Source organism: Gallinula chloropus (assembly GCF_964237585.1).
Source record: "Gallinula chloropus genome assembly, chromosome: 16".
In the NCBI taxonomy this organism is placed as follows: Eukaryota; Metazoa; Chordata; class Aves; order Gruiformes; family Rallidae; genus Gallinula; species Gallinula chloropus.
The window spans coordinates 1,940,516-1,958,206 of record NC_140101.1 but is presented as its reverse complement, the minus strand read 5'-3'; the positions used below and the strand labels follow the sequence as shown (position 1 = coordinate 1,958,206).

General features: G+C 62.4%; 1 protein-coding gene across 1 annotated transcript; it reads left to right on the top strand.

Annotated features, from left to right (window-relative positions):
* Positions 1–343: 343 nt before the first annotated feature.
* Positions 344–16,605, top strand: RGS19 (regulator of G protein signaling 19). The gene is made up of 6 exons (XM_084271682.1): positions 344–411; positions 12,286–12,428; positions 12,596–12,732; positions 14,499–14,573; positions 15,487–15,721; positions 16,315–16,605. The coding sequence occupies exons 3-6, from the start codon at positions 12,632–12,634 to the stop codon at positions 16,501–16,503; spliced, it is 600 nt and encodes a 199-aa protein (XP_084127808.1). The 5' UTR covers positions 344–411; positions 12,286–12,428; positions 12,596–12,631; the 3' UTR covers positions 16,504–16,605.
* The last annotated feature ends 1,086 nt before the right edge of the window (positions 16,606–17,691 follow it).

Below are 17,691 nucleotides of genomic sequence, written 5' to 3'. Positions count from 1 at the left end.
CCGGCAGCTGGTTGCTGGTACCGGGTGCTGGCTCAGGGTGCCGGTACCGGTGCTGGGTGCCCGTACCGGGTGCTGGCGCAGGGTGCCGGTACAGGGTGGCCGGTGCCGGCTTCTCGCGGGGAGGTGCGGGTGCCGGGTGCCCATCCCGGGTGCTGGGTGTGTGTGTGTGCGTGTGTGTGTGTGTGTTTTGACGTGAGGAAGTGCCAAAGCTGCAATTGCTTTAGGAAGTCAATCGCAGGGGCCGGGGGACGCGTGCGCAGTGCAGCCGCGCCGCTCCGCTCCGCTCCCGCTGCCTCTCCCTCTCCCTCCGGTGCCGAGCCCGGAGGCAGCGCAGAGGCGGCGGCCGGGGGGGCGGCGGGGCAGCGGCGGCCGCGGACGGCGCTGCGCGGCGGCGGCGCGGATGCCCGGCCCGTGAGTACCCCGCGCCCCGGCCCGGGGCCGCCCGCCGCCCGCGGGATGCCATGGGGCGGGGGTGGGGTGGGGTGTGTGTGTGTCGGGGGGGAACCCACACCATACGGGCCCATCGCCCCCTCCCTCGCCCTGTGCCCAACCCAGCTTCCCTCCGCGCCGGTGGCGGGCGGACCCCGCTCCCCCAGGGGGACCCCGCTTTGCAAGCTCTTCCCCCCCCCCTCCCCCCTCCGCCCCCCTTTGCACGCTCCCCTCTGCATGCGCCCCCCGCCCCGTGCATCCTCCTTTCTGCACGCTTCCTCACCCCACCCCACACCCCCCTCCCCTAGACCCTCCCTCCGGACACGCACCGAGCACCGCGGAGCGCCGGGGTTGATGGAGAGGTCGGGCTGTGTATGTCTGTCTGTGTGTGCGTCCGTGTGTCCGGCAGCTGCCTGTCACCAGCCCCATGTGCGATGGCTTGGGGGGGGGGGGGGGGGGGGGGGGAGTGGATACGGGGGGGCAGCGGGATGCTCCGTGGGGACCGGCAGAAGGGATGGAGGGGCCCCGAGCACCAAGCAGGGAGGGGGCTCTCCCCGCCGCATCACCCCGGGGGAGGGCAGGGCTCCTGCGAGGAGGAGGAGGAGGATGCAGGGGGAAGGAGGGGAGGACCCTCCAGCCGCAGGGCCGGCTGCACCGGGGCTTGCCCAACCCAGGGGGGGAGCTTGCAAGGAGGATCCCCCCTCCCGGGGACCTCCCAGGCCCAGGGCTGCCCCAGTCCTCCCCGCACCCACAGGTGGGTGCCAGGGCAACGCTGGAGCATCCCCGCACCAGCTCCCTGTGCAGCTCCCAGCCCCTGATGCAGAGGGGTGCCATGCCTCGTCACAGAGAGCATCAGCAGTCAGAAGCTCCAGCCTGGCCATTCCAGGCAGTGGGGAGTGACAGGGCTTGGGGAGGTTGGCTGAGGTCAAGGTGACTGTGGGCTCTGATGGGTCCCTCAAGCATCGACAAGGCCAAAGGGTCGAGCGGGGGGACCTGGCTCGGTGGTGTGCGGGATGCGGCTCTCCCAGTAGGGATGTGACATCCAACCGTTGCCCAACATGAGTCCATCACATGGGCCACATGGTGGGGATGCCACGACTTGGTACCACATCCCTACGGCCAAGGGATGGAGAGGGCCAGACGCAGCAACCGGAGCGGCTCCGCATGTGAATCGCGGTGCGTCTTTGGGCACGGAGAGGTTCCCCTAGGAAGCTCCCTCTCCCCGCTGCTTCCATGAGGCTGCTCTGGCGCGGATCCATGGCCTTATTTAAGAAACTAAACAAAAAGTGTTAAGTGAGTGGGAGGGATTTCCCTGCTGCGAGGGGAGTTCGTTCCCCTCTGGATGCGTCTCCACCATCCCCGCCGATAGAGATGCTCTCCCCGTGTCACACTGGATGAAAGGAGCCCGTGGCGTTTGCTGGCCGGGTGGATTCCGTTTTCTTTGGGAAAACGGGTCGCCCCAGTGGGCACATATTTCAGAATATCTCCCAAGGGAGAGTGCCACATCAGATTTCCCTACAAGGATTTTAGCTCCTCCGCCTCAGCCCTTCCCCACAAATGACTCAAGCCGCTAATCAAAATACAGTCGTGTTCTTCAGCAATTAAACAAACTCCACCTCATAAGATTATAGTGGAGAAGCAGGAATTTAGTGACATGAATATATCTCAATCAGGGTGCGGGTGCCCGTTTTGATATCATTATTAAAAGAAGGAACCAAAGGCAGATCATCAGAGAGGGTAAGGGAGAAGAATACCTTGGCAGAATAATTAATGCTGAGTCTGTGTGAGGTGCGGGAGCAGCACGTCTCCGCCACCTCCTGAAGTGCATCCTCTCATGGCTTGGCTTTGGTTGGCTTCTCTTTGGTTGGAGTCTCACTTTTAGGCCGGACTTGGGCTACAGCATCTTGAGTTTCAGCTGGGCTCATGCAGAGGGAGTGGTGAGCTCAGGGCTCTTCCCTGGGAGCAACAGGTCCGGAGTGGCAAAGCAGCCACCGTGTCGCTCCTCACCCTGCACAGAGCCTGAGCTCAAGCTGCTGCAGCTTTTCTTCCTTTTTTTTCCCCCAAATTTTTATCCTCTGGATAAAATTATTTTGGCAAATCAGCTGAAGAGGAGGCAAGAGCCATGCTCAGTGCCGGGGCCTATCCCGCAGGATGCCCTGCCTTTCCCTTCCAGCTCTTCCTGCTTCTCGGGATGGTTTCTTGCCCCAGCCCCCTGGCTCCCCAAAAGCAGAGCAGCCACAGCAGAGCAGGGCCAGCAGACATCACTGCTATCATGCCACTGGGCCACTTGCTTTTGGGGTTCAGTGCTTCGGGCTCTTGCCTGGAATAACAGCAGCTTCCGGGTGAGCCAGTGCCCGCGGCCTTCGCCGAGACTTCCTATTACTCAGTTCCTTATTCATCTCTGCACATCACTCTCTGCATTTCCATTACTGAAGCTCTTCAGAGGGCAGTGGATCTAAAACGGGTTGTTTATAAATGTGGTTTCATAGCTGACTCTTAATCTGGGGGGAGGAAAAGGTTCTGGACCTTACCACGGATTCTCATCCCCCAGGGCGTTACAATAGAGGTTTTTGCCCATGAGGAAGATGGGATGGGGGAAGAGTGTCTGACATAGTCTGTAGTGTAAGAGGGGAAGAAACTGAACTCGCCAGCTCGTGGGGACTCCAGCAGACCCGTTGCAGACTGGGAAGCTGCTCTGCAGTGGCCATCGCTGCCCTGCTCCAGCCAGCCCAAGGAAGGGGCATCCAGCTGCACCGGCATCTCCCTTTTCACAGCATCCCACATGAGCCTCCCGCAGCCTGTTTCCATCAGTGCTGGGCTTGGCCACCCCATTTCTTTCCCTGGCTGCTCTGCCACCGGTTGCCCCATGCAGCACAGGGAGGGTGACCTGCAAATGTCCCATATCCTTATTGCCACAGCTGTGTGATGGTAGTGCCGAATCACAGCGTTGTTTGCAGCACAAAGTGCCCCCAGCCAGCTCCCCCCTCCGCACCCGCCAGTTTTGGGGCACCCAGAACTTTTCCCAGGGAGTGGATGCTTTGAGTGCCACTGTGCACATGCCACAGGAGCTGCCAGCCCGGTGCCTTGCTGGGGCTGAGCTGTGGTGGTGCCAGTCTGTGAGCTGGGGGTGAGTCCCCCACGCAGCCCCCTAGGCCTGCCCGGCTGCTGCGTGGATCCAGGGACATGGGCACCGGTGGCTTTGGGGTAAAACCATAGGGAAGGCAAAATCCTGCTTCATGCAGGACCCAGAGCACCCTGTAAACCAAGGCAGCAACCCCAGAGTTTTGACTGACCCTCGCCCTTCTGTGAAAGCCCGCCCTGGGAGAAGGGAGTATTCTTCTATTTCTGTTATTTTTGGCTTGAAATCCACTGGGTTCCTCCTTTGGGGTGGACTGGTGACAAGGACCTCCCATGTGTGACTTCCCCTCTCCCCAGCTGCTGGGGTGGACACGGAGGGTGATGCCCCCATCCCACCCCATCAGCTCCTCCAGGCCCACAGGAGCTCAGCCGTCCTGGATGAGTTTCCAAGGACGAAAGGGAGCACTCTGCCTCTCCCCTGTCCCACAAAGCCTCCTGCCTTTGGCCATTTCGTGGAAGCAGATATTTAACTGGGGGGAGGGTGGAACAGCGGTGGAAACAACAACAAAGTCCTTTGGGGTTCAGGTTTAACGTTCACCTTAGACATGGAAAAACGGGGCTTTCCTGACAGCAGGGACATGTATGGTAGGGTTTTACAACAAGCTGCCCTTCCAGTTCTCTAACTGCATGGAAACAGCCTCAGTTGACCTTTTGAGGCTCTTTGCTCAGGCTGAGGATCCGGCGGGTTTGGGGCCCTGGCTTTGCCACACTCTAGTCCAACTTGTCAGCACTCGCCCTGACAGAAGCGCTGGGGAGGCTGCAGGGCAGCAGCAGGACAGGCACAGGGGGAGCAGAGCCCCTGATGTCCCCAGGGCTCTGGGCATAGGGACAGGCTGTGGGTGCACTGGCAGCCCACTCCCGGGGATGGATTCACCGTTGGCTCGGCATAGAGCGGGTTAGGGAGCCAGCAAAGGGGTTTGGGGGTACCGACTTTCCCACTGCTCTCCCTCCCACAGGCATGAGCCCGACTGGGGCTGAAGTGGCTTCCTCTGACAGAAGGCAAATGCCCCAGCAGCGTTTCAGTGCAAAGGGCAGGAGAAGAGCAAACAGGCACATATTGGCATTAGCGGGCAGGAACCCCGGCGTAGGAAGGGAAAGCTTCCAGCCAGCCTTGGAAAGCAGGGAAAAGCAAGGAAAGATGCTGCCCGTGAGCCCAGCATGTGTTTCACTGTGAGGAGAGGGCTTGGGGTGGGGATTTGGGGCTGGGAGAGACGTACTGAAAGGCAGCAGTGGCAGGAGAGCTGCCGCGTCCTCTGATGGTACAGCTGAGCCCCACGGCATCCCGGGGGCTTTGCAAAGGGCATCGCTGTGGCCTGGCACAGCAGGGGTCTCGCTGAGATCCCCACCAAGGGCCACTACTGTGATCTGAGCCCAGAATACCGGTGACAGGCACCCACAGCCTGGCACTGCCCAGGGCCAGGGGCCGCCTCTGTGGCACAGGGGCCACGCAGGGTGACAGCGCTTCCTTCCTCCCCACGCTGCCAGCTCCTCCCCGGGGATGGCAGAACTGAACCCCGCCGCCTCTCTTCCCCTTTGGTTAGGGTTCAAATAACTGGCATGGCTGGTCTCAGAGGACCCCGAGGTGCTCCCCGGTGCTTGTCACAGCTGGGGCAGGGCAGAGCATCGCTGCTGCCTTGGTGCCGGTGAGGCCACAGTGACCGTGGCACATGGGACACGTATATATCTTTTGGGATGCTCTGGAGCTGGGACAGTGCTTTGGGTCACCAAATCCCCTTTGCCCTGGGTATTTGATTTCAGGTCCTGAGGGACTCCTTCCTCAGTCCTTCACTGTTTTAATGTAGGACCAAAGCCTGATGTGGGAGGAAGTTTTCTTACTGGTGCAAGCAGAAGCTGGGCTCTGCAAGCTCTGGTCCCGGGACCCACAGTGGCACTGGGGCCAGGGGGATGTGCCGACCTGGGTGGGTGCTCACTGCCAAGGCACAATGTCTGCCTGAAGCCAGATCCCAAAAGCCATCCATCAGCGCAGGCAGCGTGTGCGTGGTGGGGCCCACAGCTGCCTGGGTGAATAAACCACAGAGGGTAAGTGTCCCCAGGGCACAGCATTTGGGTGGTGGTCCCCTTTGTCCCCAGCCATCACGCTGGTGTAGCCCCAGCCTAGCCGGTCCCACCACTGGTTGAGCCGGCTGCCGGGCTCAGCCCTGCCCTGACCACATCAATGCTGCACGGGGCCAGGCTTTGGGCAGGCAGCGTGGCTGGAGAGCAGGGCCAGACCTGTCCTCGGTGTGGCCGGACCCACCTCCCGTCCGTGCCAGCCGCAGCCTCCCAGACCTCCTCCCTGTGCCTGGCTGGCGGCTCCTGTGCTGCCGTGGGTCTCCGAATGAAGCTGCTGGGGTTTGGTCTTGTGCTGGGGCTGGGGAGAAAACCACCCATCGGCCACATTGAGGAACACTCGGCACCACAGTGAGTGACCCCTTAGGCCCAGCGCTTCCCTGTGACGCAGGGTCCCCTCTCTTCATCTCAGTCTGGGGTTGATTCTCTAGTTCTTCATTTCCTTGGAAAGGGAGGAAAATTCTTCATCCTCTTATTCTTGGTCCTCCTGGCATCTCTATACCCCAAATTACCACTAAACCCCCTTCCTTTACCCTGCAGTCCCCAGGGTTGCACACTGCTGCCTGTGCCGGCGTGGACAGGGATGGGACAGGTGGGTCCTGGACCAGCAGCACCCCAATGTCTCAGCTCTCACCCCAGCTGATGCTGCATCCCTCCCTTTCCTCTTCCCTTCCCTCCCATCAGCCTCCCAGCTCCGTCCATGTGGTTTAACCCCTGCTGAGTATTGATTACTCTGATCTTTCTTCTCCTTTTGCATGGATCATTACCAAATGCTTAATAGGAGTCTGCCTTAACAACGCCACGATACCTCTACTAATAGAAACATAATTGTCAGGGCTTGCCTTATTAAATCACCCAGCTGATTGTCGCGGGTGCTATTTTTATGCTGTGAAATAATTAACTCCATTTCAGTGCAAGAGCTGGGGCTGGAGGGGCGGGTGCAGGCGATGCTACACCCGGCGTGCTGCCCAGCAGCCCGCGGTGGCCATCGTGCTGGGATAGAGCCACAGGTCCACTTGCCTCTTACCAGCCTCTCAGTGCTGGAGAGGTTCATGTGTTCCTTTCAGGAGGGCTCGTGGTAGGATTTGGCTTGGAGGATGCTCAGTGGGGAGATACACCCAAGTGAGGAGAGAGGCAGGGAGCTGGGGAGGTGGCTGGTGTGGAGAAGGACCCTGGCATCAGCTTCATCCCGGCAGGAGAGGCTCTCCCAGGGCTGCTGCTGGTCCTTGCAGTGCCAAAGAACTGGGGAAGCGCTGGGACTCGCAGCAGCATCCCCCATTTCCCATCGCCAAGACCTGCCCTTCCAGTCTCAGGGGATGGCAGAGAAATCACTGCAGGGCAGAAGAGCTCCCCCAAAGGCATCCGCTCCCCGCCGCCGCCGCCTGCACCACGTGCACGGGCACATCTGCCGGCGTTATCAGCAGCACACGCTCGGCAGGGCGGCGGGGAGGTGACTGGGGTGCAGCCACATGAACATCACCACCCGATTCGGCTGGTGCCAGGACCTCTGGCACCTCCATGCCAGTGGCATCAGGGTCAGCCCTGTGCCGTCCCCGCGGAGTGGCAGGGCTCGAGCCTCACCTCTGCAGCCTTTTTCTAATAAATCGCTGAAGGGGGAGGGTGGGGGGAATGCTGGGTCTAAAAATAGCTCCTAAAACTTCCTGTGCTGCTGGCAGGTGTCTGGGGCAGGCTGCGGGGGCAGGCGGCAGCTGTGGGGCTTGGCAGCGGTGCCTGCCCCTGGGGTAGCCCTGGCAGAAGGGGTCCCTGGGGGTTGGCAGCCCCCCACAATCCATTGGGGTTGCTGGCAGGGCTGGCTTGCGTCTGGTTGCTCTCGGTGGCTGCTTTCAGCCAAATTTGGCAGAGGTCAGAGGTGCCGGGTCCCTCCCAGGAGAAAGGCAAGGAGGAGGCGGGGAAGCTGCAGCCAGCCGGGGCTGAGCCCTTATGAGACACTAGAGAATCCAGCAGCAGTGTGCAGGCAGCTGGGGCTGCTGAGCTCTGCCTGCACTGATCCAGCATGGCTGGTCCCACAGGTGATGGGTGTTCTGTGGCTTCTCCAAGGCACGGAGAGGGGCTGGATCTGGTGTTGCTCCTCTCCAGGGCATGGCTCGTATGCAGTGGGGCTCATCCATGCCGGCAGCTTGGCTGGGAACAGTGTCTCTGGTGACCATTAATAGGGGGGAGTTGTGCACCATCCCCACCGAGCCATCCCCACGGGTGTCTCTGATGAGCAGCAAAGCTGCCCTCCCAATTTTGACCCATAAAATACAAAGGGAAGGTCCCTCCCAGGGCAGAGAGCCCGCAGTGGGGCTGGAAGCACCCTGCCCAGCAGCAGCAGAGGGAATCCTGGAAAACCCCCTGCGGAAGGGATGAGGTTCAGGTGACTGGAGAAACGGAGCGATGCTGGGCACCTGCGAGGACGGCAGCTGGGCGGCAGCAGGGAAAGGGGCTGCTGAAGCAGGGGGTGACTTCTGGGGGAACGAGGGATGTTCTGTCCAGACGGGGTGTGGTAGGGGACGGCGGCACCGTGACCACGCTGGCTTTGGGTGCCGGGTTATGCGGTATGGGGAGCAGAGGAGACGCCAGCTCAGCATCCCCGGGGAAGGCAAGGGAAGCAGCTGCACTGTGTGGGGCGCTGGGCCGGGCTGATAACAGGCACAAGCTGCGGCCAGGAGCCTGGCCCAGCCCTGCAGCCCTGGGGGAACATGCTGGCATCACCCCTCCTTCTTCCTCCCCTTCCTTTCCCACCTGTGGCCAGCCCGCACGAATGAGGGGCAGCCGCTGGCAGAGACCACAGGCCAGTTTTGGTCGCTGCCGTAGTGCCGGGGCTGGAGCCCCCCAACCCGCAGCGGTGCTGAGGGCAAATTTAATCAAGGAAACGGAGGTTGGGCGTCTGATCTCTGTCTCTCTCTCTCTCTTCTTTTTTTTCTTCTTCTTCTGAAGAGGAAAAAAACCAAACAACTTTGTTTATGAGTCACTCTTGGCCGAGGGAGCTGGGCTTCGCTCTGCACGGCAGGCAGGCTGGCACATCCCCGCGTCGCAGGGACGATGATGCTGCTGGGAGGCACGGCGGGAGGCTCTGACTCAGCCCACCCCCGGGCATTGGTCCCCTTTCCTCACTGCCCACCTCGCTGTGCCTGTCCTCGCCCCGTGGGCAGCGCTGGAGCCCTGGGGACGCCTGGGGCACAGCGTGGCAGAGGGCACCGTCCCTTCAAAGTGGCTTTGGTTGGGTGCTGGGGACCGGCCATGCCCACCCTGGGGATGCATCCAGCCTGTCACTCCTCAGGGAAGCTGTGCTGGCTGCAGGGCTGTTCTGGTGCTGGTGTGCCCAGGCAATCTCCAAGGTGCCCGCTGTGCAGTTGGTGCCCAGCCCAACCCAGCCCAGCCGAGGAGCCCCAGCTCAGCTGCTCTCACACCAGCAGCTGGGTCCAGCAAAGGGGTGGGAAGCAGGACAACCTGTCTGTGCCGACAGTGGGGCTCGCTTGGCCCCACACAGAGGGACAGGGAGAGCAGCCGGGCGCTGCCGGGGCTTTCCCAAAAAAGGTCTGAACTCTTCGGTTGAGTTTGCCACTTCCCTTACCACTCCCTTTCCTGTGAGAGGATGTGTTCGGCCGCTTTTCTTTTCTCTTTCTCTCTTTTCTCTCCCACCAACCTGACCTCAGACCCGCCGGTCCTGGCAATGCTGTGCACCCCATGAGCCAGCCAGGGTGACCCTGGCTGGCACCCGCCGCCGCCGTGATGGCCAGGCTGCAGGTACGGATGTGCCACTGGCAGCTCCCCACTCCCCCCAGGTTCACAGCACAGGGGTCGGGTGGGCACACTGGGGATGTGGCACAGGCTGTGCCAGGCGTGCCCCTGCGCCGGGGTGGGTGCTGGTTTGTGCTGCAAGAGGCAGGGGTGGCTTGAGGGGGATGCCAGGCTGCTCAGGGCATTGTCCTGAGCCAGGGTGCTCAGGGAAAATAGGGGGGTGTGGAGGGGTGTCATTGCAGCACCTTGCATGTGCCATCGCCTTGGCTTTGCCGGTGCCGGCACATCGATGCCACAGCTCCTGCGGCAGCTGGGACACTGGCATCTGGCTTTGCCCAGGGTGGGCAGGGCACAGGCTGCTTGGTGTGTGGCTGCGTGGGACCAGGACAACCCGGCGCCCAGCAAGGAGCAGCCTGATGGAAGGGGAGGTTTTCCTTTGAAAGCCATTTTGGGGAGTGCGTGTCTCATCTGGTTGCATGGGGGCTCCCCTCTCTGTTTGGGGAGACAACGGGGCGGCACCGAGCTCGGTGGGGACGTCACAGGCGCGTGAGCTGGCACAGCCCAGGGACACCTGGTGCCCGGGGACTCCCGGGCCGGATGCTGCAGCCACCAGGCACCGGGCAGCGATGGCAAAGCCTCCCAGGGAGCTGGGGGAGCTCCCGGGGTTCATGCAAGGGCAGTTTTCAGGGTGTCTCTTCTCTCTGCTGGGGGAGCGTCCCCTGTTTGTCAGCCTTCCTCTTTTCTGCAGCCTCGCATGCGCGCCCTCGCCGTTCCCTCCGTGCTCATAGGCTCCGCTGCCTGCCAGGACTTCCTTGTCCGCCAGCCCCAGCAGCCCCGCAGCCGTGCCCAGCCCTGGAGCAGCCGGAAACGGCCAGGCGGCACGTGGTCCCCGACGGCAGCGTTAAGGGGTGCAGGGGCTGGGACACCGGGCCCCACAAATCCAGAGCGCCCCAGTATTGCCTTTCAGTGCCAATCCGGAGCACCCCAGTGTTGCCTTTTGGTGCCACAGGCTGGGGGGGGAACCCTTGCAGCTGCCCCCCACCTCCTCTCCTTCCCATCGCCATCCATGCAGCCTGTGCAGCCGAGGTGTCCCCTGGGTGGGTGTCACAGCACCCAGCACTGGCAGTGAGCTGATCCTGCCTCCTGGCCGGGTGCTGGGTGCTCCTTGCTGGGGGATGCTGCTCTGTCCTGCTGTGGAGCAGCGGGTGCAGAAGTGAAGTGAAGTGCCTGTATCCCCCCCCTCCCCGGAGCAGTGCCACGCTCTCCCAATCCCTTGGCCATCCCTCATCTCCCTTGGCCACCTCTCATCTCCCTTGGCTGCCCCTCATCTCCCCACTCCACACCCCAGGGCCGTGGCAGAGCCGGGGCTGCCTTTGCTTTCAGGCGAGCTGGGAGGACTCAGGGTTTTCCCAGCCTTGAGGTTTCCCTCTTGCCCGCCCCGTTCCCACAACCTCATCACCAGGCACAGTAATTAGTGCCACAGCCCCGCTGGGAGCCGTGCCCCACGCCTGGCTCCCCCCACCCCATGGGACTGCAGCCCCCCAGCAGCGCTGGGCATGCTGGGCATCCCAGCGTGGCCACGGCACCGCAGGGCAGGTGGGCTTGGCAGTGGGGTGTTGCCGTGGGTGGGCAGGGGGAGAGCAGCTGCCAGCAGGGAGGATGGTCAGGCAGGGGGATGCAAAGGCCAGGGAAGAAGGGATGGGTTGGATGGACCCGAAGGCAGCGCGGTGCGAGGGTGCAGAGGCTGCTGTTGAGCTGGGTGACAAGGTCACCGCTGTCCTGTCGGCGCTCGGGGCTATAAATAGGGACAGTTGGGAGCGAGGTGCAGACTCTCTCCTTTCTCATTCCTGTGGCAGCAGTGGGAGCCAGCGGGGAGGTTTGCAAGGGTCCGGGAGAGGAGCTCGTGGGAAGCACTGCCTGGCAATGGCGCTGCTGGGGATGGGGGAACTGCACCCACAGGAGCATCCCTGGGCTCAAGGGGGACTCTGGGGACAGCTCTTGTCCCCATCTGGGACCCTCACTGAGTCTGCGCAGGCCTCGGAGCTGAGCTGATGAGACTTGGGGCAGCTTGAGATGGGGATGCTGGGGCTGAGGTGGACGGGGGCTCTCCCTGCCCACTGCATCCCACTCCTGTTCCTTCTTTCTGGCTGAGGAAGGACCCTGATTGCTGCCCACTGCACTGTGATCACGTCCTTACCACCATCCTGCACAGAGGTGGGCACTGAGCCCTGCAGCCATTCCTGCCCAGGAGCATCCTCGGGGCAGGCAGGAGCAAGAAGAGACAGGCAGAGGCAGGCAGGGGCAGGAAGGGATAGGCAGGGGCAGGAAGGGATAGGCAGGGGCAGGCAGGGGCAGGCAGGCCTGTGGGCACAGGGGGACTGTTCTGCAGCAGCAGTGCAGAGCGCTGGACTTGGCCCACACTTGGTACAGGGCAAGTTTTGTTTTGGTGCCAGGAGCTGTGAACACTCCCCCCACACGCCCCCCATTTCCTTCCTCACACGATGCCATGGAGCGGGTCCGACTTCCCCAACCCTAGGCCCAAACATGAAGGGGGGATGCAGCCCCAGTTCCCCATGGTGCAGCGCACAGCCAGGGATGCACGAGGCCAGCGCTGAGCCCCACGCCTCTCCCAGCCCCACCACTGCCTGTGGGGCCCAGGAGCACCGACAACATGCGGGAGGGAGTCCCAGCTGAAGCGTGGGGCTGGCAGAGCATCTGCCTCTGTGTCCCCCTTCCTCCTTTCCTTCTCACTTCCTTCTCTTGCGCCCTTTCTGCTCAGTGGCCAAGCCCAGCCTGCTGCCTGACGGGGCTTTCCCTAGCTTGGAACAGCTCCCCCAGAGCCGCTCGAAGCCTGAGGGTCCCTCCACGAAGGTGACACAGAGCCTCTCCTCTCCCTCCCCACAGGCTCCATCCAGGAGGTGGCAGGGACATTAGCCGGGGGGTGTGGGCGGCACGGCTCACCCACGGGCCGGGAGGAGCGGAGAGCAGCAGAAGAGCGCCCAAAGCACGACCCAACCCCGTCCACCGTGTATGAGGCTGGGACGCAGGTGAGGTGGGGACCATCTCAGGCCCGGCTGCTGGCCGGAATGGCAGGCAGGAGCCAAAGCTAAATCCCAGCAAGTCACTGCTCAGAGGTCCCTCTTTACCTCCGGGTGCTGGGTTGGGTGTGGGGGTGATCATGGGCAGTCTGCTCACCTGCTCCCTGCCCTTGCAGTACGCAGGACCCGCGTCCGCAGAGACACTCCTTCCGATGTCCCGGCATGAGACTTCTCCGACAACGGTGCAACCCGCCAGCAACCACCGCCCCAACGCCTGCTGCTTCTGCTGGTGCTGCTGCTGCAGTTGCTCATGGTACGTCCCACCGCCCACCCCAGCACAAGGGTCCCGCGAGGCCGGTGAGCATCATCTCCTGCCTCATCCTCTGGTGTTCAGGGGTCACCAGAGGGCATCATAAAATCACAGACTGGTCTGGATTGGAAGGGACCCCAAGGATCACAGAGCTCCAACCCCCCTGCCACAGGCAGGGACACCAACCTCCAGGCCTGGAGCTACACAAGGTTGCCCAGGGTCACATCCAACCTGGCCTTGAACACTTCCAGTGATGGGGATGGTCACACACATGTTGCCGGCCCAGGGAGGATGACCCTCATCTGTGGGAGCCCTCCAGGGCAGCTCTGCCTTGGAGCAGTGGGTGTAGAGTCCAGCTCTACCCTCCCAGTGCTGCCCAAAGCCAAGGAGGTAACCAGCCGCTTGCCTGCAGCTGCATCTCAGGCCCTCTCCCAGGAGCCCCAGTTTCTTATTCTCCAGATAACGCAGATTTTGAAGAGCCCACCTGCTCATCTCCACCCTCGGCAGCAGTCTGATGGGAGGTTGCTGATGGTGATGGGCTTTGGAGCAGCTTTGGGCTTTATGGCCACCAACAGCACCAAGCGTGGAGGAGCAGCAAACCCTGGTGCTGAGCACCGGGCAGACCCACGGTGCATCCCCAGCACCACCAGCCCTGTGCAACCCCCCTGTGTCCCTGGGGCCCCATCTCACCTGATCCTGGCTTGTTCCCTCATCTTTGGAGACAGCAAGTACAGGAAGCATCTCCCCTTGCCATCTGCCCTGAACAATCCTCTCCCTCCTAGGGTGCTGCCCCAGTCTGGGTGGCATTTGACTGCGTGACCCTTCCCTGTGTCCCTCCTCTGTCTCTGCAAGAGCCTGTGAGCAGAGATGGGACAGAAATCCCTCACATTCCCCGTTCCTGGAGCAAGCAGTGATGGGTACAGACTGTTTTGGGGCTCGGGCAGCGAGCCCCGTGGGCAGGGACATGCCTGCCCGCCCCAGCCGCCCACGCTGCCGGGGAAGAGGTTTGCACACTGGATCCTGTGCAAGCAGCAAGGAACCGTGTCGCAAGCAGGAAGCGCTGTGGTCAGTGCCAGGCGCCAAAATTCGAGGGCCTGAGGGAAGTGGGTTGGAGGCCGCTCTCCCCTTGTGCTGCAAGCACCCTGCGGGGCATGGGACAGGGGGTCACAGGGGGATCCCAGCACCCCTGAGCCCTGGCACCACCATCCTGCGCTCAGCAGCCAGGCTGGGCTGGTGCTGGGCTGTCTGGGGGGTGCAGGGTCCAACCCTTCGTGTTTCTCCACCTACCCTGGCCACCAGCTTCCTGGACAAGCCGGGGCTGTCGCCGGCTGGAGACGGTGATAAGCGGGCGCAGGGCTGAGCGCACGGGGTGCTGAGCCCCAGCCCCCTGGGCCCTGCAGCCCCCCCAGTTTGGTTGTTTATTTATAAGTGGTTATTAGTGGGGGTCCACCACAGCTTTGGCATGGGCTGAGCCGGCACTGAGCTTGGCTGGCTGGTGCCTCCCAGCCCTGTGGCTGCTCTGGGTGGCTCCTGGGCTGTGGGGCTGGGCCGGGGCAGTGCCTGGGTGCAGGAAACACCCTTGCACGGTGACAGCAGAATTGCACAAGGGAACCAGGGTGCTGCCGGGGCGGGCAGGGTGCTGGGGAGGAGCTGAGTGGGGCTTGCTGGTGGCCACGGAGAAGATGCGGTGGCCAGGGCCTGTCAAGGGGTCATGGTGGGGGTCTGGGTGCCTCCCCAACCCCCTGACTACCTTTCTGTCTCCCTGTTAGGAACGAGGACCGGGAGCGAGCGTGGAGGGCATCCCGGGAGACCAAACTGGAGACCATCCCAAACTGTGAAGCGTGGTGAGTGCAGGGGTGGTGCCACTGGGGCAGGCAGGGGGGACCAGCACAGCACCCACTGCCACCCTCCATGGCACCCAGCCCTGCATCCTGCCCACTGGTGCTCATACAGGGAGCAAGATCAGGGCACCAGGACTTGGGGATTCCCAGCGCTGCTTCCAGTGGCATGTCCCAGTTCCCAATGAGGAATGGGGAACCCAGAACCACAGGTTGTGGTTCCCTGTGATTCTGGCCCTTGGGCCCCTTGCAAAGGGAAACTGAGGCACACAAAGACCTCAGCAGCTTTCAGGCCATGTCCCAGGGACAAGACATCCTGTAGGCATCCTGCTGCAAGAGATGCCCTGCACCGAGCAGGCACAACCCCCTCAGACCCCAGCCCAACCATGGGTGCTCTCTGCAATGCCTGGCACAGCAGGGTTAAGAATCAAGTGTGCTAATTAACCAGTGATCATGATTACCCCTGCCCTGTTTCAGCAGGCAACGAGTATTTAATTGCTGGGAAGCAGCTTCCCCTCTCTCCCAGCTGTGAGGGATGGTGGGCTGATGTTTGTGTGGTGGCTCAGGGCTGCTGCTGGGCAAGGGAAGGGGTTTTGTTCCCTGTTGGGTTTGTCCAAAGCCAGCACCAAAAATACATCTCAGCTTGGGAAACGCAGCTGAAGCCAAAGCCCCACGCTCCAGCCCAGGGACAGACCCTGTGAACAACCTCCAAAAGCCTCAGTGATAACCGGAGCCGGGGCAGGAACAGCCTCAGCGTGAGCACGGGGCGTGTGTCCGGGCACCGCCTCTCCGGGATGGGGATGGGGATGGGGATGGGGATGGGGATGGCCGAGCCCCAGGGGCAGGGATGCGGCGGGGAGCCCGCAGCCTGCCTGGCTGTAACGCTGCCCCTTTTGCCTTCCCTGCCGGGACCTGGCAGCACCAAACCCACGCCGGAGGAGGTGCGGGGCTGGGCACAGTCCTTCGACAAGCTGATGAAGAGCCCGGCGGGTCGCAACGTCTTCCGGGAGTTCTTGCGGACTGAGTACAGCGAGGAGAACATGCTCTTCTGGCTGGCGTGCGAGGAGCTCAAGAACGAGTGCAACAAGCACACCATCGACGAGAAGGCCAGGATGATCTACGAGGACTACATCTCCATCCTCTCGCCCAAGGAGGTACGGGGGGGGACAGAGCCCCCGGGCTTGGCTCTGGGTAAAATGGGGCTGGGAGGGGGATGTGGGGGGCTGTTTCTTAGGGAGCGGGTTCGGTGGGTGAGCGCTTGGGGGTGAGTTTGGCAGGGTAAGGGGTTCACTTCATGATTGTGCACAGCGGCGAGGAGGGTGTCCCGGGCCCCAAACCCCCCCTCTACCCCTCCCCGGACGCAGGCGGCGGCGGGAGCCGAGCCTGGGCTGCGCTGCGGGGCCGAAACCTCCGGAGGGCACCAGCGGGCCGGGATGCGGCAGCCCCGCTCGCAGCATCCCCAGGGCTGGGGCGCCCAGGGTGGGAGCACCCGGGCCCACCTCCCTCCAAGGGGACACGGGGGGGTCCCGGAGACCTTCCTGCAGCTCCCCCAAAACTCCCTGGCTCCATCCGAATACGCTGCAGGGTGAAACACACCGTGGTCACCCCGCGCTCCAGGCACCCTCCACGGTGATACCCAGTTTCCCTTGAGAGGGCATGGCAGGGGTGGGTGCTGGGGGGTAGGGGCTTGTCACTGAGGGTCCCTCAACACCCCTCCAACCCCCCCGTTTCTCTCTGTGCTGCCCAGGTGAGCCTGGACTCGCGGGTGCGGGAGGTCATCAACCGGAAGATGCAGGAGCCGTCCTCACACACCTTCGACGATGCACAGCTCCAGATCTACACGCTGATGCACAGAGACTCCTACCCTCGCTTCCTGAACTCTGCCATATACAAATCGCTGCTCCAGAGCGTCTCCCGCTCCTCCTCGGAGTCCTAAGGGCACCCGCCGGCCGCAGGGATGCCGGTGGGGACACGGTGGCTGGGGAAGGGGAGGGGGCTCGCTGCCTCTTCCCCTCTGCCGCCCTCCCTGCCAGCCCCCTTCCCCACGAGTTTTTAGCTTTTTACCTATGAACCATCACCCCGGTCTCTGGGTCACCCTCCAGGACTGTCCCTGGGGCCCGGACCGGCTCGTACTACTGAAGCCCTGCCCCATCCCTGCCGCTGGCCCAGCGAGCCAGGGAGGTGAGTGGGAGTGGGGGGGTGTGTGGGGGGGATGTCAGCTCCCCCCAAGCCCCACCGGGTCCACCCACTCCCTGTTTTGAAGAGGTCACTTTATCCCCCTCTCCACCACACTTGGGGACACAGCACGTCCCCGTTTCCCACCTAAAACCCAGTAGGGGACTGGGTTGGAGGGTTTTTTTGGGTGGAGGGCAGTGGGTTGCTGGTGGGTGGGGTGGGGGTTGGGTTTGGTTTTGAGGGGTTTTTTACTTTTTGTTTTAAATGCTTTTTTTTTGGTTGGCTTTTATTGGGGGGGGGGGGTTCAAGGGGCGGGAGTGGGGTTTGACTCATGTCTCTGTACATAAAAGATGTGTCAGGTTTACACTGCTCTGCCTGTTTGGTGCTCTGCTCCTGGGGCTGGGGCTGGGGGCAGCCCTGCACCCCATCTGTGTCCCTGCTGGGTCTGAGGGGCAGCCAGGGCTGGACAGAGCTGAGGGTGGGCAGCACCCCAAGGCTCTGGCTTCCACCTTTCTGAAGCCTGAGGGGCTCTGGAGGGGCCAGAAGGGATGGTGGGGCCACAGAGTTGTGCTCACAGGGTGGGCAGTAGCTGCCCCCTCCACCAGTCCCTATCACACGAGTCAGCCTTGAGCTGCCCCAAACCCAGAGCATCCTGCATCCTGGTTTTGGACTTCAGGGAAGGAAAAACACCCATGCAGGTACCATGTACCCTCCTTGCAGCAGCACCCAGGCACCAGGACTGCTGAAACTGAAGCCTCCTGCCTGTCCTTTGCCAGCAGGGAGAAGCCTGGGGGTCTGCCCTCATCCCTTGGGAGCAGCAGCTGGACAGGGCTCCATGCAGGATGTGAAAGTACCCAATAGCTGTGTGCTTCTGTACAGCAGGAATGATGGTTTCCTGGAGCCCTGTGCCCAGAATTCAGGGCTGGCAGCCCCTGGAAGTAAAGCCAGT